This window comes from Tripterygium wilfordii, chromosome 8 (assembly GCF_013401445.1).
Source record: "Tripterygium wilfordii isolate XIE 37 chromosome 8, ASM1340144v1, whole genome shotgun sequence".
Classification (NCBI taxonomy): Eukaryota; Viridiplantae; Streptophyta; class Magnoliopsida; order Celastrales; family Celastraceae; genus Tripterygium; species Tripterygium wilfordii.
This window is the reverse complement of record NC_052239.1, coordinates 10,942,380-10,968,006: the sequence shown is the minus strand read 5'-3', so window position 1 is coordinate 10,968,006 and position 25,627 is coordinate 10,942,380. Positions and strand designations below refer to the sequence as shown.

General features: G+C 37.8%; 5 protein-coding genes across 5 annotated transcripts; 3 read left to right on the top strand and 2 right to left on the bottom strand.

Moving 5' to 3' along the window:
- The first annotated feature begins 1,810 nt into the window (after nucleotides 1–1,810).
- LOC120003802 (replication factor C subunit 3-like) lies at nucleotides 1,811–6,342 on the top strand. Its single transcript, XM_038852896.1, has 11 exons — nucleotides 1,811–3,422; nucleotides 3,594–3,704; nucleotides 3,875–3,907; nucleotides 4,156–4,327; nucleotides 4,411–4,589; nucleotides 4,677–4,813; nucleotides 5,055–5,150; nucleotides 5,274–5,343; nucleotides 5,453–5,530; nucleotides 5,684–5,759; nucleotides 5,996–6,342. Exons 1-11 carry the CDS (start codon nucleotides 2,643–2,645, stop codon nucleotides 6,073–6,075), a joined length of 1,812 nt encoding a protein of 603 aa, XP_038708824.1. The 5' UTR covers nucleotides 1,811–2,642; the 3' UTR covers nucleotides 6,076–6,342.
- A 2,251-nt stretch (nucleotides 6,343–8,593) lies between these two features.
- LOC120004562 (transcription factor bHLH10-like) lies at nucleotides 8,594–10,454 on the top strand. The gene is made up of 4 exons (XM_038853928.1): nucleotides 8,594–8,795; nucleotides 8,890–9,585; nucleotides 9,691–10,089; nucleotides 10,175–10,454. The coding sequence occupies exons 2-4, from the start codon at nucleotides 8,920–8,922 to the stop codon at nucleotides 10,268–10,270; spliced, it is 1,161 nt and encodes a 386-aa protein (XP_038709856.1). The 5' UTR covers nucleotides 8,594–8,795; nucleotides 8,890–8,919; the 3' UTR covers nucleotides 10,271–10,454.
- A 1,442-nt stretch (nucleotides 10,455–11,896) lies between these two features.
- On the top strand, nucleotides 11,897–16,545 carry LOC120004508. Its single transcript, XM_038853864.1, has 2 exons — nucleotides 11,897–12,122; nucleotides 14,364–16,545. The coding sequence occupies exon 2, from the start codon at nucleotides 14,498–14,500 to the stop codon at nucleotides 16,280–16,282; it is 1,785 nt and encodes a 594-aa protein (XP_038709792.1). The 5' UTR covers nucleotides 11,897–12,122; nucleotides 14,364–14,497; the 3' UTR covers nucleotides 16,283–16,545.
- Nucleotides 16,546–17,133: 588 nt separating this feature from the next.
- Nucleotides 17,134–22,546, bottom strand: LOC120003404. The gene is made up of 6 exons (XM_038852378.1): nucleotides 22,210–22,546; nucleotides 21,977–22,111; nucleotides 21,096–21,599; nucleotides 19,505–20,734; nucleotides 19,357–19,424; nucleotides 17,134–17,650 (listed from the first exon to the last, which is right to left on the bottom strand). The coding sequence occupies exons 1-6, from the start codon at nucleotides 22,258–22,260 to the stop codon at nucleotides 17,329–17,331; spliced, it is 2,310 nt and encodes a 769-aa protein (XP_038708306.1). The 5' UTR covers nucleotides 22,261–22,546; the 3' UTR covers nucleotides 17,134–17,328.
- Nucleotides 22,547–23,259: 713 nt separating this feature from the next.
- On the bottom strand, nucleotides 23,260–24,990 carry LOC120004480 (NAD(P)H-quinone oxidoreductase subunit T, chloroplastic). Its single transcript, XM_038853837.1, has 2 exons — nucleotides 24,562–24,990; nucleotides 23,260–23,779 (listed from the first exon to the last, which is right to left on the bottom strand). The coding sequence occupies exons 1-2, from the start codon at nucleotides 24,894–24,896 to the stop codon at nucleotides 23,359–23,361; spliced, it is 756 nt and encodes a 251-aa protein (XP_038709765.1). The 5' UTR covers nucleotides 24,897–24,990; the 3' UTR covers nucleotides 23,260–23,358.
- Nucleotides 24,991–25,627: the final 637 nt, after the last annotated feature.

Sequence of the window (25,627 nt, the reverse complement as noted above, 5' to 3'; positions counted from 1 at the left end):
ATACACGCACACATAAAAGTATGAGTGCTAGAGAGAGAAGCATCAAGGGTTGTTTGTATTGTAGTAAAAAAAGTTCTAGGAGTTTTAAGAGTTGATCAAGAGGGAGAGGAACCATGCAGGCTGTGAAGGACAAGCTTCATGATATGAGCGAAATGCGCAAGGCCAAGGCTGAGGCCAAGGCCGAGGCCAAGGCCGAGGAGAAGGTTAATTATTTCACATCTTATATAGGGTAATACAATTTTTTGTCGCTGAAAGAGATGTCAATTTTCAACTCGGTCACCAATGTTCACCCGTTTCAATTTCGGAACTCAAAGTTGAAAATTGTTCTCATTATGGACAAGTGAAAGGGCAGATTTCTCACTATTCAACCAAATTCCTTATATTGATTTTTTATGCCACATTAGCGATTTGACTGTCCAAATAGTGGAAAATCTGCCCGAGTGTACATACATATTGGAATAATATTCGACTTTCGATTCTCGAATAGAAACATTTGAACATTTGATGATCGAGTTGGACCTGATCAAACCCTTTCAATCACCGAACGTTACATTACCCCTATCTTATATGTTTACCCTTCTTAAAATAATTAGTATCAGAATGAGCGTAACGAAAGGTCCTAATCATGATTTGATGCAGGCGGAGAAGGAAATGGCGAAAGCAAGGATGGATATCGCTCACGAAGCTAGGCTGGCAAAAGAAGCAGAAGCTGCGATGGCGCTGCATGTCTCTAAAGCCGGGGAAAGAGCGCAGAGGGAGGTTGAAAAACATACAAACCAGCAACCAAATGCAAATCATCACAGTAATGCTGCTGGTACCGACTCTGGCCCCATCTATGACGACCACGAAGCCACCACCACCACGACAACAGGTTCAGCTGGCGGAGCTCCGCCTTCTGACACTGTCGCTGGTGGGCACCCAACTAATAACTTGCTCTAGATGGCACCAACGCTGTCCGTGATTGATTTTTTTTCCTTACTATTAAATTAATTTCACGATCTGTTACGAAATACTGTTTGTTGTAGTTTGTTTGGAGAGAGAATGAATTATTCTTATTGGATCCATGAACTCAAATAGTAATACAAGGTACAAAAATTGGATTTGGGATTCCACAATTCTTTAGAGTATACAGGGATGGTAAAAAATTGATTATTGGTCAGAAAACAATACGTGTTTATAAAGTATTTATCTATCGGGATTCTAACTTAAATTGAATTTCGAACGTACTTAATTGACCAAACCCGAATTGGTCTAAATCCAGACAAGTAAATAAGACAATAACCTAATCCGAGTTAGGATCCGGACAAGATTTATGTGTTTAGACTCGGACCTGGTTTTAAACTGGACAGAAAAAATTTTGTTTGGACATATAACCTTTGTTCAAACTTGGTTTAATCCGGGTCGAACAAACTCGGTTATCCAGACCCCGGACATAATTTTATCACCCTTGCATTATGCACTTTACTGATGGAGAAAAAATCAAACAAATTTTTAAAATAAAAAATAAAAATGTGATATGATATGATGTATCACATCTCAAAAATTCAATTTCTAAATGAATTGCGATTTGCGAGCCCCCGAATAAAGAAACTCGGATCAATAACCGAGGTTCGGGAATTGGGCTTAGTCTTGTTAGAAGATTTGGGCTATGAGAAAACTCTCATCCTATCGGGCCATAGCTATTTGGACTGTCCCAATCCAACCCATACGTGGCAGATCACTTTTCAAGGGCTAACCGTGGCCCACTTTAGAGAAAAAAACTAACAGAGCCGGACTCATTTGCAAATTGAGCCAAGCTCGAGGCCGGGGTTAGAAACAGGCCAACCCGAGTATTGAAAAACCCGACCCGGTGTGCCTAATTTGCAGCTGTTGATACTCTGTCGCTGTTGGAGTTTCGATTTCCTTGGATATGATGCTTGGATTGCTCCAAGAGGGTCTCTGTAGGAGCTTTTGGGAACCAAAAGCTATTTCTATAGCACTTTGGTTGTGTACATTGGGTTTCACCCAGTCCGACCGACTGTTCTCATGAAGTTCTTATGTTTCATTGAAACGAAAGCCTGGATCTTTGCGGAGAGTTAAATTGGATGATGAGTACCGATCTAATGAATGAAACCAATATGAATTTTTGATGTTAACATCAATGATGGGGATGTTAGAAGTTGAGAGTTTTCGGTTTTGAAGGAGTTAAAATATCCGTGCACACAATCTGTTCGTGAAAATGCGCCTCAAGATTATTGCTGGTTCTATTCAGTTGGGTTTGTTTTCAATTGCATTACTCGCCCAAGAATGTTCTTCCAGTTTGTTGGTTTTTCTGATTTCAGCCTTTATTTTGGGGCTAAATGATTCCGTTTATTCCATTCGTGGAAACTGGATTGAAAGCTACATGAAATTTTGTATCATGTGTGTAAAAAGATGTCATCAATTAGCTAAGCAACAGCTAATGACGAATCCAGGTTGTGACAAAACCAATCCATTGTTGTTTCCGTCAACACGCCAGGCATACGCCCTTTTAAAACTTGATCATAGGCCGCATCGCCTGAGGCCTACCAAGAGTTTGTGTTGTTGGACACTCCAGAAAAGTTCAACTCTTCACAGTCATCATCATCTCAATCTTTTATCCTCCTTTATCCCCTGTAATCTCAATGTCAATTCCACCACCAAGGCTCGGACGCAGCTCATCTGATCCTAACCTTGCAGCATTGTTGAATACTGCAGCTCCTGTAAATATATCTGTCCGTTCAGCTTGCTCTGCCAGCTACAAGTCCTCTCAATGGCTCGGTTGGGGAAGAATAAGCAAGCTGATCGGACCTGCAAGAAAGAGTACTGCTATTGATTCGGGCGTAACAGAGGAGAGTCTTGAGGCACATAATATAAGGCAAGCCATTATTCATGCAAATGTTAATGGAAAGAATTCAAAGTGCAGTCCTTATGACAAAGGACTTATTGATTTCTCACTCATCAGCAATCGCGAGAAGCATTCAAGTCCTGAACGCGAAAGCCATGGTACTACACTTACTAATTCCAGCTCACTTTCTACTTTCATGGGTAAGGTTCAGGAATGGACGACTTCTTTTTACTCTAAAAGTGATACCGAAACAAAAATTTCGTCTGAAGTATCAAGTAGTTCTAAACCTTCTGCAATTAAGGAGGTGAATAAGGAAGTTAAGGTTGTTCCTAAAAAAGCCAAAGGGAAGCCATTGAGCGAGAGTGAATCAGCACCACTAGTACTTCCACCACTAGAACGAAAAGCATCACCATCTGATCGAGCTGAAAGAGTTGCCATCGATGATGAGAAGAAGGATACAGATATTGAAAAGGTGGTGAGTATTGGAAGGGAGTTTGTATGGGCAGATAAGTACAGACCCAAAACATTGAAAGACTTCATCTGCAATAGAGACAAAGCTATTCTAGTGCAAAGCCTGGTAAGTTTGTTTTAGATAATAATTAAATTGTTGCTCTTCCCGTAAGCTTAAATTTTAGGGGATAGACGGTGTTTCATGGACAATTTCACTCCCCCCCCCCCTCCCTTTTGATGCTATTCAATCTTAATGTAACTGAATCAAAGGAAATTGGGTTGGATGATGTTATTATAGGCGAGAGAGACAGAATATGGTCATTTCATTTTAGAAGGACCTCCAGGAGTGGGGAAGAGAACAATGATCAGGGCTATGCTTGGAGAAGCTTTTGGACTCGACAGAATCAAGGTATTGTTATATTTTATCATCAGCAAAATAATATTCTTTGCTTGGAATACAAAAAACACTGATTTTGTTTTGAAGAGACAGTAAATTATCCCGTACTGCTCTTTATTCTTCTCACGTCGATCACCAAGACTACTTCATTGACACAAATGTTATTGTTTTTTGCTTGACAGACAAGGGAGGAATATAAGGCATTTGACTTGAAGGTACTTCTCATTGTACCATGCTGTTTGTTATTTGAATCACTTAACATTTCTACTTCTTATTCTCACCAATAGTGTATATGCTACTGACTTACCGTCACTAAAGATCTTCTGTTGTTGGCAAACTGTCAAAGCTCGCTCTTTCAAAAGTAGACATTAAGGACTAATCCAGTAGCTAAATAACTTCTTGAGATCTTTATTGAACCTAATCGGTTACATTACTTCTTTCTTTCTTTTTTCCATTTTTAAAGGGGGAAGCAATAGGTAGTATTAGAGTACATTTGAAGAAATCTTCTAAGCATGTAGAAGTCAATCTTTCTGATCTCAAAGGTTATGAGAAGCATGTGATTGTTGAACTCATCAAAGAGAGGCATGGCAGGATATCCAACAAGACATTGCCATCCAAATGTGATAGCTGCCGAAGTATCCAACTAGTCTCAAATAGCTCTATTAACACTAATAACATGAGTGCTTCATTCTATTTGACTAATTTTTACTTTGTGCAGCAATCATTCTCTATGAAGCAGACAAGCTATCTACAGATGCTTTACTATATATGCGGTGGGTCTTAGAGAGGTATAAAGGGTCCAATAAGATTTTCTTTTGCTGCTCCGATGTCTCAAAGCTTCAGCCAATTAAAAACCTTTGCACTGTTGTTCACCTTTTTCCACCTTCAAAGGAAGAGGTGGGAACAATTTTCTTAAAACCTCATTTTGAAGTCCCGCCATTCATTTCCAGGACTTTTAACTAGCTTTCCTTTAAACTTGTTCAGATTGTAGAAGTTTTGGAGTATATTGCTAAACAAGAAGGCATAGATTTGCCTTATCAACTGGCTGAAAAGTTTGCCAATAACTCTAAGAACAATCTCCGTCAAGCCATCAGATCGTTCGAGGCATCCTGGCAGAAAAGGTTAATATAGGTCCTTCATAAAGCATGCCTTTTTTTAATCCTTATATGCTGTGTTGTTGAATTGGCTAAATTACAATCTCATAGCAAGGAGTAATTAAATCTCATCAATGCATGAGGTACATAATATTTCCAGACATACATTCTTTGTATTATAAAATTTGGTAAGAAATTTGAATTTGCAATCTGTTTACCTTACATTACTCAAGTCATTAACATTTTATGGGTTGGTGCAACAACACAGCTATTCATTCGTGGAAGATCAAGAAATTTTGACTGGGTGGGAAGATGATATCGCTACCATTGCCAAGGATATAGTGGAAGAGCAGAGCCCGAAACAGTAAGAAGTCTTTATCTTCAATTGATGATTCATGCTGCTTGTGTTGGGAAATGAATTCATAGATATGATAAAGGAAGGTTCCTTGTAAGAAAAATTAAAAATAGGATATCAATTTGTTCATAGGCTATATATGATTCGAGGGAAGCTTCAAAATCTTGTAGAGCATGATGTATCTAATGATTATATCTTCAAGGTAATACAACTTTGGCCTTGGTTTATACTAGTCATTAATTATCATGCTCCAATGGTTTCAGTTGAAATTTTTTTAACCTTTTCTATCAATTAATCAAATGCATATGCAGTCACTGGTGGAAGAACTGAACAAGCACTTGGATGAGCAGTTAAAGCTTGGACTAAAAAATTTGTATCAAGAATACAGTGTATGATCACAAAACTCACCTTCTTGATTCCTTTTTAATTGAGTTTCTTTCTGTTCATATTCATGTACATACAGACACACACAAACACATGAATTTTCTGCATTCGCATAAGAGAATGAGTGGTGAATTCACTTCATCGTCTTTTGTATACAGAAAAACAATGGTCACACGTTTGAAAGTGGCAGAAACCACATGAGAAAGAAAATTCATCATTTTATGAGAATTGAAGGTAAAGAATCCAAATCTCCATCCAATTTTCCTTTGCATTTTTAGTAACAACAGATTAGAAAATACGGTCAGTTTTGTGTGACAAAAATATTGTACTAAAATATTTTAGAACACATCAAGAAGATGGATGATCTTTTTACATCGTTGACCAAATACCAATGATTAACAAGATTCAATATTAAGTTAAAGGGACATTTTTGTTATATAATAACGTGAAGTTGCATCTTTTTGGAACAGAGTTTATTGCAAAATTCATGAGCTTCTACAAGCGCTCGATTAGAAATAGAAGGAGCATTCAATGTGACAGTGGATCGTGAAGGATTCCTCATGCTAAAACCATCTTATTCACTCATCGCAAAATGCAGAGATAGTGTTGGTTAGCTACTATCTTCTCTTCTCAAATCTCAGGCTTGAGATTAGGAGGACTTGAATAGTTTACTTTTGATAAATTCGCATAGGAATAAGTTATGAAGCAAAACAAAAGTTTTGCATATGACATCTATCCCTGTTTGCATGATTTTTTTTGTTCTATTTTGTTGAAAAAAAAAGTGTTTGGTTGAATACAAAAGACAACATGAACTGCATATATGGAGATAGTATTACATGTATGAAACCAAATAGAAGAAGAATAAACGTAAATGCTATGATAAACAGAATCACTTTTCTTTTTCTCCATACTCTTCTAGGTTGAATGAAGAACCTCATTATGTTGTTTTGTGAAAAATGAAACCAAAATACAAGCTCCCTAAAACTACCACTGGAAACCATAATGTCTCTGGTTGCTGTTTTAATTTCATGTTCTAGTTTTGGAATGCTTGAGTTGGGGAAGTGGGTTCATGCCTATATTGACAAAATTGATGTTGGGAGAGCAGATGGGTGGACATGTATGCCAAGTGTGGAAGTATTGACCAGGCCTTCAAAGTCTTCCATGACATGAAACACAGAGATGTGTATGCATATACTGCCATGATTGTTGGGCTGGCAATGCATGGCGAAGCTAAGAGGGCATTGAGCCTCTTCTCTGAGATGCCTAGGATGGGCATAGATAGAGCCATATGAAGTAACCTTTGTTGGTGTGCACTAGCTTGGTCGGGACATGGAAGTGGGATAAGCCCACAGAACCAAGAATTCACAAGAAAATATCATAGTTGGTTGATTCGAACTCTCGACCTCGGACGCCGTACGTTCTAAGTTCGGAGAGACTAGGCTATCGCGAAACGGTTGAGAGATGGGTGTCATGGTGCATACATTATCATGTCAAACATATATAGGAGGAAGGTAATGAGACAAAGAAAGATGAAGAAAACTCCAGGGTGTGGTTCAATTGAAGGTGATGGTGAGGTTCATGATTCATGAATTCCTATATGTTAACCAAATGGGCTCAAACTTTGTAGGCTGACTGTGTATTGCTAGGGTTTAAGGATGCTTGTGGACTTGGGCTTGGATACAATTTTTATTGTGAACGGCAATAAAGCCGATATAATTGAAGATTTTGAAGAACACACCTAGTTTGCCTCCTAAAAAATGTCCAATTTTAAGCCAAGAGAAGTGGTCTTAAGTGATTGCTGCCTTATCTTCCGACAAGAAACCCAATTATTAATTCTTTTATTGAATATTCCTCCATGAAACTACATCAACAACCCAAATTAAACTCTCTATTTTGTTTAATTATAATAACAAACTAATTAGGATTAACTCACACGATATCTCTAAACTTGACCAGTGTTTTTTAGACAAAGAGTTGGTTATCAACAAATATTTCTTGAGAATCATGAATAACTCATATGACACTCATATTTGTGGTATTTTATAGAACTCTCGAGTTCAAGCCTCCCCAATCCCCTTTCCCTGTATTAGAAAAAAAAAAAATTATTTCTTGCATAGTGATCCTACACAATCTAGCTCTTTTCTTCTTTTTTTAAATTTTTTTGTTGGTTGTGCATGTGCATATGAAGGTACAAAGACAAAGCTTTTGAAGCAGTCAAATAAAGATGATTGTGAGTATAATTAGTATGAGCAAGAATTGGCAGAGAAAAGCCATATCAAGCCGTCCCTGACATTGACTGTTAATAATCTGTTATGGCTTTATGAGTTAATAATCTAGTATGAGAGAATGTCACCCATAATCCACAGAGACCAGTTGAGACCTGAGTTGAAACCCAATGTAAAAAGACAACATAGGGTGATATTTGCACACGCTGAGCTAAATAAGGATATATCTCGCAAATTGCGATAATGGAAACGTCCATGCAACTTAAACTCACGACCTTCAACTTCACTATCTCAGTCAACAACCCTTGTTTGCAGAATCCTGAATCATCTCCATTCATGTGTTATACATAATTTCATAATATTATCACAAAAATGTTTAATAATTAATCAAACCCAATTTGTCATCTATCGGTCCTTGCAGAGTAGCCTGGGTGGTTAGACAAATCTTGATATGTGTGGGTTAAGCATTCGTGTCGAATTCAATTCTGTGCTTGAGATTATATTTATGACTGAACTGAGATATGTATTGGGACATACCGCTATCTTCGAAGTTTAGTATAGAGGGGTGGGCGGACTCTTGAATGGGTTCTTCATAAAATAAAAAATAAAAAATTGTTCTTTTGTTTACAATTAATGTCTACATGATTTATGGACCTATATATATATTGTGAAATAGAAAGAATGGCAAAAGTGAAAATAATGAATAATGAGCAGGGAGGATCATGAAGAGTACGGAAGGGCAGATAAGAGTGGGGTCCACTGGTGGGAATCTTAGTAACAACCTCCTTTGCTGTTGCAGAATGCAAAAGGAGAAAGAAGGAATCAAGTACTCATCCAAACAAATTTCCAGTCTTTGCTCTTTCTTCTCCTCCTCTTCCCCTTGACAGTCTGTACGTATATATATATATATACACACACACACACATACACACAGGCATTTCAAAACCCTAACCTTCATCTGTCGCTTTCTCTTTCTCTGGACTGTTCTCCAACTTCCCTTCCGAATCTTGGTTTCTTGGGTTTGGTCTTGCAATCTTGTGTGCTGGTATACCATTTGCAGTTGGTTAATGGTTATTCTACATATTTGGATTTATTGCTTTTCATGTGTACTTTCTGATTGATCCCTTTTTGTTTTGCAGTGACAGGAAGACTCAAATAGGTCCAAAAAAATGTATGAGGAGATAGGTTTCTTTGATCCCAACACCATGGCTCAAGTTACAGATGATGGGTTTTCTCACCTCCCACCACCACCACAACCAGTGACTGATACCGATGCTGCTGCCATTGAAATCCACCTTCAACAGCAACTGGCCTTCTCCAATGAGATTCATAATACCCAGAATCAGAACCAGATTTATGATCAGTCTAACCCCAACTGGGTTCATGAAATTGAGATGCAAGACATGGGTTTCATCAATCCTGACCACCCAATGCTCCAAATTGAACACAACAACAATTACAATCAGTCTTCAATCCCAGAAACTCAAACCCCAGAAATCCTCAACCTGTTCCATCACTTGTCTAATGCATCGTCATATGACCCACTATACCATCTGCAGCCTCCGTTGTTCACAGAGTTGTTTCAGTCTCTACCCCATGGCGGCTACAGTTTGCCTGGCTCATTGTTTGGGGGAACAGGGGTTGATCAGGATCAGAGAGTTCAGCACGATACAGGGGACGGCTCGGTTCTTGAGTTCAATGCAGGGGAAATGCCTTGTGTAGGTAAGCGAAGGGGAGCAACTGGAAAGAAAAACGTCGTCACTGAACGCGATAGGAGAGAAATCCTGAACCACAAGTACACTGCCTTGAGGAGCTTGGTTCCCAACCCAACTAAGGTATGCTTGCACTTTTCTACCTCCTAATTTTCATTCTTAAATATGAAAAACCAAGGATGTACTTTCCTGATCAATTCAATCTGTTGATTGACTGGTGGGAACAAGGTTGATCGAGCATCGGTCGTGGGAGATGCAATTGAGTATATCAAAGTGCTTGTAAGAACTGTCAATGAGCTCAAGTTACTAGTAGAGAAGAAGAGATGTAGCAGAGAGAGGACCAAGAGGCACAAGACCGAAGACGATCCCGCTGGTTATGTAGAGAGCTGTAACATGAAGCCTCTTGCTGGTGATGGGTTCTTAAGAAGCTCCAGGCTTCAGAGAAAATTCAGAGAGACGGAGGTCGATGTTTGTATCATTGATGATGAGGTCACAATCAAGCTTGTTCAGGGAAAGATCAATTGCTTGTTGTTGGTGTCCAAGGTCCTTGATGAGCTTCAGCTGGACATTCACCATGTTGCAGGAGGCCATATTGGTGATTATTACAGTTTTCTCTTCAACACCAAGGTACAGGCATAAACTAATTCCTCCATTTGCTACATTACATACAGAAATTTCTCCATTGATGATGTGGGTTTAATGTTTTTTGCAGATATGTGAGGGTTCTTATGTGTATGCCAATGCTATAGCTAACAAACTCATTGAGGTAGTGGACAGACAGTATGCAGCCATTCCACCAACCAAATAGTTTATTAGGTTGTATTAGTCTTTCTGGTTCTGAGTCTTCTACCTGTTTCAGTTAAGAATATAGAGTATGTTTAGACATTTATTGCTGTTCATTCTGCTTCTTAATTTAGACATGCTTCAAAAGATTTGCTATCTCAGTTTGGTAGCATTTCCTTATCTGCTATGGCATTTGAGTTGAATGTGAAGACTAATTTGTGATCTGCAAATTATCAGATCTTTTGGTGCCATTAGTTGCATGCTTTGTTTGGAATGGTAAAAAGGGTAAACAACTCCCCGTGCACAACACTCTCGTTGTGGATGAGTTCAGTGACAAACAGTATATACTTAGATAGTACTCTATCAAATAATACGTGGAAAGATTGTTTCCAGCAATTGAATGTGTGACATTTAAGTTGTACCTCTACAACGGTACTACTGGACCACACGTTTGACTATGATGAAAAAGTTAAAGACCTCTTGTGCACAAGTCTCTTGCTTCCTTTGAAACTAGTAATGTTTTGATTTAATATGGAGTGAAAGCAAATATGGATGGATAATTAGAGTAGAAATACTACTGGGCTTTCATAATGACTCCTTTGGGAGGAGGGGTTGGAGGTGCTTTTGGAGTCTAGGAAGTTGGGGACAACTCCAATGGGCTCTTGAAAATAGGGTTGGAGGTGCTTTTGAAACACTTGTTTCAAGTGTGAGATGTGCACAGTGGATCAAAATGAACTATTATATCCATGTTAAATTTAGTGGGCACTTGATATATCAAGAGTCACTTGAGAGGTAAATGTGGACCTATACAAAACTTGACACCTTGTAACATCCTCGTATATTTTTCTCTCTCCTTTCCTCAATGGACCCACACATCAACATTGGAAGAGAGTGAAGGTGAAAGATTTGGAGTGCTTGAGATTATTTGTCATTGTAGATGAGCACTTGATAGTATTAAAAAAAAAAACACTAGTTTTGAAAAATATGGAGTGTAGGGAAGCCAAACCAACTCATGATTGTGTTTTCTCATATCTCCAAATTAAAGGATTGTGGAGGTGTATTCTAGGATTGATATTTAAGTAAATTAAAACCTTTTTTAAACACTTAAAATTTTAAACCTTTCTATCCCCTCACTTACAAACAAGATGTCAAAATCCATGAAAGTAAAAAAAATGTTACATTTCTAGAAGACTACCAGAGATTTTGTTGGTTTATTGACTTACGTTTGTAGTAGCCGGACCCAAATTCAGATAGAAAAGGAGAGTTGTGGTCTCATAAATTCATGTTACCCAAGATTTTATATAAAGTCTCGGATGGATAATGATTAAAATTTGCCAAAAGAGCAAAATGGGATCTAATTACAAAAAATAAAAAATTATTCAAGTTAACTCGATCATTATTGATTATTTTTTTTTTTAAAGGTTCATATGCTATACACGAGAAGTATGAAGGCCGTCACAACGGATATAAACTACCCAAATCTCAATCCCGGATGAGAACAAAATCCTGAACTTCAAGGTCTGGATAGACAACCTGACCAATTAGAATACATCCCATTCTCCACTATTAATTAATTTTGGACGAAAGAGTGCTAATGAAAAAAAAAATTAAAATTAGAAAACAATTAAAATAAAAAATGTAAATTTTGTTTTGTTTTGGTTCCTCTCGGTCCTTATTCTTCTTCTCCGACGCCTCTCATCGTCCTCCCATTCTTCTCGCTCGCCTACTCTCTTCCTCGTACTCAGTTTTCTTTGTCTTAATCTCTCTATTCAGATCTAACCTCTCTCACACTGTACCCACAACCTCGCTCTTATCCTCCGGTCGGTTCTGCGCGTGCTCCAGCGACGGGTTTCTTAGCTCTTTTCATATTCCATCAGGTATTTTCTCTTTTACCCTTGACTGTATTTTACTTCCTTCTCTCGCATTTGAGCTGCTCCCTCTTTGTCTTTATTATTCGCCATTCGAACTCGTAAAAATCTTTGTTTTATGTATTTAATTTGGAATTCAACAGAAACGCAAATATACCTAGGGAATTAATGAGTTTGAGGCAACTGTGATGAGAGATGCATGAATTTTCGAATTGGGAAATTTAGCTTTTTTTTAAAAGAAAAATTATTCCGATATGTGTTAAGAGAAGAGCAGCTGTACCTGTAGCCGTAGTTTCTGTCGGTGGCTGCAAAAGGATTAGCATTTCTATGAATCACACACGCTTTTGGGAGTGTGAATGTGTCTGACGAGAAAATCCATGTTGTATGTGTTGATGGTGGTGGCTAGAAGTAGTAGGGAATGCTTGTGCAGGAATCCATTCTGGGAGATTAGGGTGAGTAGCTCCTTATCAAGATTCTGGGGATTCGAAAAATATGTAGAGTTAAATTATCATGTCTGTCCCTTAGGGTGATGTGGTGCTTGAGGTTTGCATTGTAAAGATTGAGGTTTGAAGTTATATAGTGCTTTATAGTAATGGGCCTTTTCCGCAACCACCAGTTTAGGAAGAACTCTCATGAAGTGTGAGGGAGGTAGTGCATATTAGTCTTAAGGTTGAAAATTAACAGTAAACATGGCTCGGAAAACTCATTAAATACATCAAGCTCTCAATCCATGGCCTTTTTGTTAAAGGACACATTCTAAATAACCACACCATTTCAAATTAACAATTACCAACTGCCTTTGCCTTTTTTTCTCGTGCCTAAACTGCTAAACAAGCAAATCCAAGAAGTGATCCTTCAGAGAGCCATGCCACTCCAAGATCCACTCTTTTCCCCTTTCCAACCATAGTTAAAACATGAGAGTCGATTCTTCTCATAGCTGTCCAATCTTCCCCACATGCCCACTACCCATGCATCCCTTTTCCCTTGATATTGTGCTTCAGCGAGACGAACCTTTTTTTCCCTTAGAGAACCTCCATGCCATTTACCTATAAGTGCTCAGTTGCTTTACTTTCTCCCATTTTACCGAATGATATTTCTAAAGCTTTCTGTCATTACCCCAGAAGATTCTAGTTTGAAAGTCTTCCGAACGCCTGCTAATGGGAGGCCGTCCTGGAAAACAGAGACATAGTAAGCTAATACATTGGATTTGGACTAGGATTGTAAGTGTGTTTACTTATTATTTTCAATGGATTAGGTGCTTGCACTTTCTTTCCCAGAAAGAAGGCGTCTCTTCCAGCTCTAAAGATTCTTTTGAAACTTATTCAAATCTTTGTCACTTTTATGTTTGTTCCAAGAGGAAGACCTAACAGTTAATCGGCACGAATCTAACTGCCAAACCAGGATACTACCTAATAATTATACTTCACCTGGTTGCCTATGGGGTTCAACTCATTTCTTTGACTCCTTAATGTTTGCCCATCTTTGTAGTAACATTACATGCCAAGATGCTTGTTTCTTATTTAGTTGTGTTAGTTTTCTTTCAATGATGCTAATAGCATAGAATTGATTTTATAGACGTCTAGTGATTGTGTCTTCATTGAATTCATATTATTTTTCTATTTTTTTAATCTTACCAAAAAGTTTGAGGCATATGACTCTTACAGATTCATTTTCTCATAGAGGTTTATGAGTGTCCTTCTAATGGTTAAACTAATTAGGATTCCAAAGACTGCATAAAGGAATTTACGGGCACTAATGTTGTTCTATAAGTTAAAAGGTTCGTTCGGTTTCAATGTTGGTGGTAATTTTTAATGTTTTCATTTGGTGGGACTGAATTTCTGTTGTCATTCTGACGCACAGGAAAAGGTTAAATAAGGCTAAATCAACATTTAAGTGAAAGGAAATTGGAATCCATCATGAAAAGAGAAAATTCACTAAAATTTTATTAAATCAAGTTATGTCTCTAATGGAGGCTATAATCCTATTTATATTCCTATTCGCAATATAAAAAGGATTCCTATTCTAAATATATATATATATATAATAAATAAAATAAACTAAATCCTATTTGAAATAGAAGAAATTAAAAAAATCCTATTTAAAACTCTAAAGTCTAAATCCTAATTGAAATAGAAAGTCCTAGTTATGAAGTAAATAACAACCAATCTTGTCCTACGTCACTTTTCACGGATAAATCTTTGTGATTTTTTTTTATATTATATAAATTATTTTTTTTGTACTCTTTTGTAGTAACTATATTCGACTGGAGGTTTTATGTCGTGGCTGAGTCCGAAGCATTGCATTCTTGAAGAATTAACCTGTATACGCTATGGGTGCAATCCACTGAATCTGGTGAAGTCGCTGCTCCTTGTTTTGGTGGGTTCATGGCTGATCATTCTTTAATCACAAATGATCTTTCTGTTACTCTATCTGACCCTTCTTTAGTTATTGGGCAAGAATTTCCTGATGTTGAAACTTGCAGAAGAACACTGAAGGATATTGCTATAGCATTGCATTTTGATCTACGGATAGTAAAATCAGATCGTAGCCGTTTTATTGCCAAATGTTCTAAAGAAGGTTGTCCATGGCGTGTTCATGTTGCGAAGTGCCCTGGAGTTCCAACCTTCTCAATTAGAACTCTTCATGGGGAGCATACATGCGAAGGTGTTCGCAATCTCCATCATCAGCAAGCATCGGTTGGCTGGGTTGCTAGATCTGTAGAAGCACGTATTCGCGAAAATCCACAATATAAGCCGAAAGAGATCCTGCAAGATATTCGTGATCAGCATGGAGTTTCTGTGTCTTATATGCAAGCATGGCGTGGGAAGGAGCGCAGCATGGCAGCACTACATGGAACTTTCGAAGAAGGATATCGCCTTCTTCCTGCATACTGTGAGCAAATAAGGAAAACCAACCCAGGAAGCATTGCTTCTGTTTTTGCTATAGGACAAGAAAATTGTTTCCAGCGCCTTTTCATTTCTTATCGTGCATCTATATATGGGTTTATAAATGCTTGCCGGCCTCTCTTGGAACTTGATAGAGCTAATCTTAAAGGAAAATACTTGGGTTCAATACTTTGTGCAGCAGCTGTTGATGCAGATGACGCACTATTTCCCCTTGCAGTTGCTATTGTTGATGTGGAAAGTGATGAAAATTGGATGTGGTTCATGTCGGAGTTGCGGAAGCTTCTTGGAGTCAACACTGATAACATGCCTAGACTTACAATACTATCTGAAAGACACAAAGGCATTGTAGAGGCTGTAGAAACACATTTTCCAAGTGCTTGTCATGGTTTTTGTCTGCGTTATGTTAGTGAAAATTTCCGTGATACTTTCAAGAATACGAAGTTGGTGAATATTTTCTGGAGTGCTGTTTATGCCCTTACAGCTGCAGAATTTGAGGGCAAGATATCTGAGATGATTGAAATTTCACAAGATGTGATACCATGGTTTCAACATTTCCCTCATCAACTTTGGGCTGTTGCATATTTTGAGGGTGTACGATATGGCCATTTTATGCTGGGGGTAACAGAATTGTTGTATAACTGGGCTCTTGAATGTCATGAACTACCTATTGTGCAGATGATGGAGCATATTCGTGATCAGTTGACATCTTGGTTTCATGAGCGCCGGGAAGTGTGCATGAGGATGGCCTCAATTCTTGTACCATCAGCTGAGAAGAGGATTTTAGAGGCAATTGCTGATGCTCGATGTTATCAGGTACTTCGTGCTAATGAAGTTGAATTTGAGATTGTGTCAACTGAACGCACAAATATCGTGGACATACGAAGTCGTGAATGCTCATGTCGTCGTTGGCAGATTTATGGTTTACCTTGTGCACACGCGGCTGCAGCACTTATTTCTTGTGGACAGAATGCCCATCTATTTGCCGAGCCTTGTTTCACGGTGGCAAGTTATCGGGAAACCTATTCGCAAATGATAAATCATATTCCAGATAAAAGTCTCTGGAATGAACCCGGCGAGGGAACCGAGGGTGGAGGTGCCAAGGCTGATCTTGTGATAAGCCCACCCAAAACTCGCCGACCACCGGGGAGGCCCAAAAAGAAGGTTCTACGTCTAGAGAACTTCAAACGCCCAAAGAGAGTTGTCCAATGTGGTCGTTGTCATTTGCTAGGACACTCCCAAAAGAAATGTTCAATGCCAATTTAATTCTTTGTTAGTCTGGAACTTGCTGAAGAAACGACAGTGTGTGTACTCTGTAGTCTTGCTGTATGTCGTAATTCTTCATTTTTCAGTAGCAAAGCATTAGTTTTTTTTTTTTTTTTTTCAGAATTAGCTCTCTTTTATGTGTCTGGGATCAGCATGTTTCTTAGTCACAGTATTGCAGAAGCAATAATTGAATGTTTCTGAGTTACAATACTGCAGAAGCAATAATTGAAGTTATTATAAGATGAACTTGCTTTCCAATTTTCAATACTTTCTGCATACTTTGGATTGTTTCTCACATACTTCATATTCATGCTTAGCTATCACCCTATCAATTGGCTAGTATATGCCACACTATCCGTATGAAACCGTGTATCCTTCGTAGCATTTGAGATAATTGGGATAAAAAGCAGTGAGATTTGTAAACCAACTAAATATTGGGATAGGGGAGCTCTAATTTTTTTGCTATAATTCTCCCTAAAACTATCTTAAATCATGCATTAAAATGTATTTTGGTGTATATAATGTTGGAATATAGTAAATTTTGAAAAAAAAAATTTAAAATCTTAAATTATAAACTCTAAACCCTATATGTTATATCCTAAACCCCAAAAACTAAAAATTAAACCTTAAATCCTAAACCCTGAACATTAATCTTCGAATTATAAACAATAATTCATAACTCCTAAACTCTAATAAATCATTTTCAAACAAATAAAACCATGATTTGACATGGTTTGAGGGAGAATTGTAACTAATAATTGGAGCCCCTCCCAACCCCTCAACATTTGAGATAATTGGAACAAAAAAAAATACTAAGATCGTAAGAATTCTGTTTATCAAAACCTAATACAAGATTTCAATTTTCAAAATGTTAACTACTTTAATGTCATTACAAATGGAACAAGAGGTCCTTAATAATAATAAACAAGATTACAAGACTATTTTAAAAAGGGACAATATTGCAAGAAACAGAGACTCAGCTAAGGAACTGATCGAACAAAGCTACAAAATTTATACACATTTAAAATACAACAGGACATACATTTCTACACTTTCCTTCCTTGCAAATACTTCCAAACACCGTTCTTTTTCTTTCTTCTTAAACCTTCGACTCTCTCAAGCTTCCATTGTCTAAATTTTTCGCGATTTTTTAACCAGAGAGAGTAGTCTTTCCCACTCTGACACTTGATAAAATCCACTAGATCACTAACATCGGACAATGTTTGCAACCCTCCTAGCCTGGACCGTAGAAAGCTCTCACCATTGCAACTTTTATCTGATTCCTCTCCTATACTAGCAGACTCCATGTCGTCATAAGTTTCAGCTTCTTGGTTTTGCATTCTTTTGCTAGAGATTCTGAGAGAACGCCTGCCACAAAACGTGAGGAAATGAGATCGGAAATAAAACCTTGCTACAATACATGAATACGAAACAGCAATAAGAGACTGATCCTTAATTTAGTGAGGACGGTAATGCAAGTATATACACTACACTTAGCAAACGTTTCACATCATCATCAGTCATACAATTGTTATGGCATTACAATCCAGAAGCATGCTTGAATAATAAAAGAAATTTTATGATTTGGGGCAGCTATTTGCACACGAAGTTTGACTCGTTGCACACAAAAAAAAAATTAAAAGATTAAGTTTACCAAATTATCTCTATATGAAATTACCTTAAAACTTGCCCCCACATTTTTTTCTCAATACAATTAAACTGAATTAAATTTTGTAACCATAATCCTTCTAATTAAATTTATTATCCTTCGACAATAGCATGATACATAATTTTTGCCCAAGGATTTGATGACAGAAGGATTACTCGATGGCGATAGAAGATTAGGTGAAGTTTGTTTAAAAAGAGTGTAGAGAATACTAATGGCTCAAAGTGGATTCATCAAAACTGACAACGTCGAGGATGGTGATGGTACGATTTCTTCAGTCATCAATCAATTTGAAAAGCCTCCCTCATTATGATTTTTGATGATTAACGCTTTAGAGTGCATTTTATCGATTTGTTATTTAGCACTTTAGTTACTCATATTGACATTAGAGTTGGTTTTTCTAAGCAGTGGAACTTTGATTCTTTCATTTTTGTGATTAGAAAATGAAGATTAGAAAAAAGAGGATCGGAGGGTTGATTTTGACTGAAACACAAACTTCTGCAGATAAAGTCAAGAGATTGGAAGGAGAAAAGCAAAAGAATATGTTTGAAAGGGTAATTTTGAAAGTTCCATGTGTATTAAAAAAAATTAGGGTGTCTTGGTAAGTGTGTGTATTGAGTTAAAATGTGTGCAAATAGCTACTCCGTTTATAATTTCTAGCCTTCTAGAGAACATGGCTTGGACATGAACAAATTTTTAGGAAAACCCAGGTTAATCTCAAAATGGTAAGTTTATAAAAGCTGCAAATATGCCAACTGAAACACAAGTCAACATAAGACAGACTTCTAAAATTCATATGCCCAGAGGTGTCAATTATTTTGCTAAGACTGAAGTGCTGAACCAAACAATATGTGTCATTATTTTCAATTTGGTACTTTAAGTTTGTTTGATTTAAAAACTGAGAAGAATATATTTACTCAGTTTTAGAAAATATAGCTGTTGCATCATTATTTCACATGACATATTATTTACTCAAGAAATGAATCTGGTATGTTGGAACTTCGTTTGTTCTTTGCAATTCTAAGTTTGCACTTAGATTTTATCCTACAATGTGGCGGCCATACGTACTTAAACTATTGTGCTACTGTTTCTCGCCCTTAAACCAGAAGCCAATCCGAAAATCCCAATCTAAATCCCTTAACATCTAAAACCCAAGTTATTTGGTTCTCTTTCAATATTTCAGCTTACTTCAGTCTTATATCAAAATTTTGCACCAACCAACTGAATCGACAAACTATTGCTATTGCATTTACATCACCGCAAATGAAATAGCTTTGACCACAAACAACATATCCAAACAAACATGTAGCATCTCTTTCAGGATTTGAGGACAAAACTGACATGATCACAAAAATTTCCCATGAAAGACGGCATTTATAAGATAAAGATGGGGGGCAAAAAGACATACCTCAGATGCATCCGATTCTTGTGAAAGTTTGATGCAACAGTCTTGCTACATTTGTGGTCAACCATGACCTGCACCATGTTCAAGAATTTAAAGGCATGTGACGTGACGACCAATAAGCCTGACAAGCCAATAGGATATACAATATTACCTTTTCTTCGTTCATGGAAGATGTACATGATTCCAATCCAGAATGCAGCATTGAACTCAGCGCATCTAAATTTCCCTCTTCAAAGGTAAACAAAATTAATGTTACCATCATAGCAAATATGCAGTCCTTCACCAAGAAATCAATCTTGCTAACATAACTAAATGACAGCAAGCCCGAAAAATGTAAAAGCATCCACTTCGACTCTTTGTGCCTTGAAGGGTGAGATTCCATAATATCGTATAAGAACTTTTGAACTGGAAGATGGACACTATATTGTTGAAAACAGCCGATAATACCCATCATAGCTTCATATTCCTTACATGACATTACATCTTTCAAGGTTGTCATGGAACCTGAATTCCCTCTATGGCTTAAGCACCATAGGATTTGTAACATCGAACAACTCATTAACTTCAATAAAGAAGCCATAAGATACATATCTTCGGGGCTTGTCTTCCTGTTTTTAAGCAATCCAGCATCATTGATATCATCAGAAGAAACCCTTAGTATTATGCAATGTAAGATTGATAAGATCTCAACTTTATAGGTAATATCGAAAGCAGGTAGGCTCTCTTTTACGTATGCAATAGATGCAGCCACCATTTCCAACTTTGTGAAAGAAGACATATTGTGAAAAGATGAATCACAGGAATCATTGGGCTTCGTGAGTACATGAAATAATTTCTCTCTCATAGCTGAAGAAAGAAACGTTTCAAATATGGGCTGACAATTACTTCCAAGCATACATGACTTTGTAAGAAAATCAGTGCTCAATGTTTTACCATCCATGTGCAGGCGAGCAATGTGTATAGCATACAAGGTCACAGACCTTTCAAAAGCAGTGTGGTAATTTATGAGTCTGAAATCTGGTCTCATTTTGTCTGAAGTCGTGCCAATACCAATGGATTCAGAAACCAATAAAATTAGATGTGCCAGAAACATTTTCGGTGCAGAAAGTATGATGGGGTCCAGAAGCAAAGCTAATGACGATGACAGGCTCATCTCAGGATCCATGTAACCTTTGTCGCATGACCAATATAATCTGGTGATGAAGTTTTTATATGCTAGCTCATTAGAAACTGATAAAATAAAATGAGCTGATATCAGTTCCAGTACACATCCAAGAACACCAAGACCAAAATGGTGCTTAAATATATTTTCACTTGCAGAATCAATTTGTATTAAATACTCTCTCAAATTCTTATGCGCCAAAAGCTCATCTGCAGATACCTAAAGAAAATATTTCAGGTGAACCGTGTTTGACTAACAGAAGAGAAGTAACTCACAAAGGTATGTATCGGGAAAGAAAGAAAAAGAAAAAGAAAAGGGGAGAAAAACAGGAGTGATAAATAAAGTTTTTATGTGAATGTCCATATCTAAAATGAGATCAACAACTCCATTAAACAAATGAGTAAATGACGCAATTATCTACGAATGACAATGTGGCACTAGCAACATAGCCTCAAGATTATAAAGGATATAACAATACCATGTGGCACATAATTTCTTGACAGTTGTTGACAAAATTTTCACCAGAATAGTCATTGAAAATCCATCTTTTTTTAGAATGGACTAACAAAAATTACCTTACCTCAAGTAGAGTACATAGAAGGGCACGGCATGGATCATAAGGTTCTGAAATGCATGTGGAAGCAACAAGACTTCTGTCATCCGCTTGACTTATGCATATAGAAATCAATCTACTGAGTACTGAGAGAATATCTTGACCCATACGAAGATGATGATCAGGCCCAAGGAATGTCAAGATCACCATACAACATCGTAAAAGCACCGTTAGTCCTTCAGCATAGGTTGACATACCCATGTGCTGGTCAGCGTGTCTATGAACCAAACTTGCAGAAACTTCATGTGAATCAGAAAATAGTTCTCGGAACCTCCCATCAAGTTCTTTGAACAACATACTAGAGAGGGTATATTTGCCTTTAACTTGCATTTTAAACTCAAATTGAGAAAATTGCCTATCTAAGTTATCCAAAGCAGTTGTTTCCCAGTTGATCCAGCTCAATGGTTCCTCCTTTCGAGATAAATAGACTAGTAGGTAATACAAACTTTTGATGATTGGCAGTTGCAGACCCTGAAAAGTAGAACACTCAACAAAATGAGCCATGCAAAAATTAAGAAAATGAGCGAAACTGTACTCGAATTTTGCAAAACATGGAAAGAGCAAAAAATATTTTTGTCTCTGACTACGATCCTTACTTGACACTAACAACAAGTTAACAAATGGACTCAAAAGTAAAGATCAAACTATGTTCCGATTGAATACTTCGACAAAAAAACAGCAACAAGAACATGCCAGAGTAAATTTCGATTTCTTTTTCCTAATTAATAGTTTATTAAAATAAACCTAATTATGGTAAATGTGTACAGCATACGCATATATGAACTAGAAACCACAATAATGATTAAAAAATATTCACTCTAGGACGTCAATTTGGAATTACTGCCCACCTGGTCCGGGATTTCACAGGTTGAGCCATCGCTGTTGGAGCCAAGGTTAGCTCCACCGCCACCAGTTGCCTGACTGGGTTGGTAGCCACCGGTACGTTTCCGTGTTCGTGCCCTAGTCGTTGCCCATGTGCTATTCTGTGCATCGAAACAACACACACCCGAAAATTAGGTTAAATTATGCAAAAGGCAGATCAACCGAGCGACAACGAAAGTGAGAGAATTGCAAAAATCACCGAGCGATGTATCGATGTCGAACGAACTGGAGACCGAGGTATTTCCTCCATGATTCCAAACCAGACTCCTGAGTCTTGAACAGCCAATTCATACAAAGAAACATACAAAAAATAAAAAGAAATTCAGACAGAAAACGAGAGTATTTTATCTTTTTAAAATAAGGGGTAATCTCCCGCGTAATCCAATATACGGCCCAATTACAATCAGTTACGATGTGTATATAATATGCCTAGGGTATCCCCAAATTCTCTTTACGCTAATGCATTTTTCTTTTTCCATTTTGGTGAGAGACACAATTATTATTATTGGTAAAGTGAAGCCTAGTTGTAGACAACGGATTCTACGATCAAAGTTTTATCGTTAGAGGGCACCAACACCCTGTAAAAATTATAGAATAGACCGTGAATGAAAATTTGACGCTCATGTGGTGTCGGTTAGGAAAGCTGAGATATCTCCAAAGTGGAGAGAGTTATGTAGTTATAGGTATTTGGTCCAAGTGATATGTACATGAGGCGTGGAAGTTGAGTCGAAATATACCAAGAGCCCATCGGGTCCTTTGCCCAGGTTGTGAACATGTTGGGCTTTTCGAGATCATAGGCAATTAGGCATAAAGAGTTGTATGTCCAAGTCGAGGGCCCATTGGACATCTTCTAAGCAATGGGCCTATGTAGTCTTTTTTGCCCAAACCATGAGCCTGCTTGTGTAGTCTTCTTGTCCTGGTCGTGGGTGTGTTGGGCGTCTTTTAGGTCGTGGGTCTGTGTCTTCTTTTGCCCAAACCATGGGCTTGTCAAACATCTTCTAGATTGTGGCCCTGTGTATTCTTCTGCGCAGGCTATGGGTATGTTCGACATCTTTTAGGTCATGACCATTTATTGTGTATTATTTGGGGCTAGTGTAGATTTTGACCCATACAATAGTGACTGTGCTCAAAGCGTGCACTAAATAAGCTCATGGGCTCGTGTAATAGCTTACAAACTATGTTTCCTACTTAAATTTATCTAAATACTTACCCATCAAATGTGTCACACATAGAAGATGGTACTAAATTATGAATTTCAAAGAAGAAAATGAAGCTTGGAAAGTTAACACAAGCTCAGAAAAAAGATTGAGAGAGAAGAAATGGACTTCTTTCATGTTGTCAACTAATTCTAATCTTGTCCTTTGAAGAAGACGACATAGATGATACAACAAATAGAGAAGATGATGATGAAAATATCAATAGTGAGAGCAGCAGTTGCTTGATCACCAAGCTCCATGTTTCTTCCACCAAGTCTATCGACCATGTCTGGAACTGGTTTGTAGTTTTTGAAATCCTGCTCAAAAGGATCCTCCAATTTCTTCCTCAACTTCTCCGCTTGTCTGCTCGCGGCCTCCTGAGCCAGACTCCAGTCATAGAACCTCCGTTTCTCTTCGTCGGTCAATACTTCGTAGACTTGTTTGAGCCTCATGAAGTTCTCCAGTGCCGTTTTCAGTGGCAGTGAAGTTGTGTCTGGATGGTACTCTTTGGTTAGTCTCCTGTATGCAGCTTTTATCTCTTCAGTATCAGCTTCAGCTGATACTCCTAAGAACCTGAAATTTCACCAAATTGTAGTAGCCTCAGCTTTTATCACAAGAATTGCACAATTTGTATATGCAAATATTATAATAGTTAAAGGGAGTCATTAATTCAAATGTGAATCACTTGGGATAGTCTAATTGATTATCTCTACAAACTTGTGGTGTAAGGTGCTTGGGTTGGGAGTTCAAACCAACCCATTGGGATATTTTCTTGTGAAATCCTAATTCCATGGGCTTGTCCCACTTCCAGGGCCCTACTTGTATGGGTTTCAGTGCAGTGTTACTTGTCGCTAACATAGAACTACAATTCACTGTTTTTAGTGAATGATGCGGAAAAGAGTATTGACATTGATCCACAAGAAGCTCGTAAAACTCTTGAAATGGCGGAAGATAACTTGAAGAAAGCCGCAGGCAAGAGGCAAACAATTGAGGCAAATCTCGCTCTCAGACGAGCTAGGACACGGGTGGAGGCTATCAATGGGATGGCGTAACTAGTCGGTGCGTCCGAGTAATCAAAAGAGCTTCTTTCTAGAAAGAAGCTCTTTTGATTACTCGGACTGAATAAAATAAAATCCTATCAAGTGGAATAGGATTCTAATAGGATTTTGGCGAACCGAGCTTTACGTCTACTCAATTGTTCGAAAGGGCATGTTGAGTTGGGTGGTTCATCGGTTATCAAAAAAAAAGAGTAAATTCAAATTTGAATTATTGATTGCAATTGTAGACTCTGCATTTCTTTAGAAATTCTAGAGTATATGCGACGAACATGGATTAAGAATTTGATTAGCCCTTACTGGTAATGAGAATCAGAGTAGTTGATGAGATCTGCAAGCTTGTCACTCATGAAATTCTTCTGTTCTTCTTCTAAACTCTTTTTTTGTTCATCGCCACCTCCAATCCATCCTTCGTCGGGATTGTCCCAATGAATCCGTGTATCTACCCCCGGTGGCGGTCTCTGCCATTGGCGGCCGGTCTGCGGTCCCTCCGATGCAAAAACAATCCACAAACGACTTGTACATGACCTTGTTCTCGATGATGCTCTACTGGTTGTCAGGTGGTCGTCTCGCAAGAAGCTGTGGCCTTTGCAATTAAGTAGGCGAGAATAGGAAGGAGCAGTTATGGAAGCCATGTGAGGGACAGGAGAGAGAGCTTGGTTTGTTCTACAGGTTTTGAGGCCTCATGTTTTTGTGGTTCAGACTTCAGAGTTGACAATACGACGTCGCACAAGCTCAACATAACGGTGGCAGCTCATATTGGCCACAACTGCGTTTTATTATCTGTATCCCCTGTCACACTCTTGCTAACAGATAGCACGGGGTCGCTGGCTTATAAGCTAATAGTACGTCCCCGCTCTACCTAATACCTCGTATAAGCTAGGCAGCTAGCTTTACAAGTTTGCTACATACATGCATTTGTTTTGATCACCCTGTAATCAAAACAAATTTCAAAGAATCCAATAGTTCTGTCTGATGCTTTCACAATGGACGTAAAACACATTCTTTGGTCCTATAGACCCCATGCACCTGATTCTACCTTGTGCACCACAAATCTATACTCCTTTTTCTCTATTTTTTTTTATATATTAAAATGGAAAGGATACCATAAATTTATTCTCAGAAATCAGAATCACATTCCAATCATGTAAAGTATGTGTTTTAGTTTGAAAGATGATCACTTTAATTTTACTGTATAGAGGAAAAAAAAATTCCCATCGCAGTAGCAAAACAAGAAAAGATACTAAGCATTCTAAATAAAACCGTGATTAGTCTCAGCAAAATCAGTAACCAAACTCCCCCAAATTTGATTACCAGGAAAATTAAGTAAAATAAGAGAAGCCAAAATCTTTTAGATTTCAACATC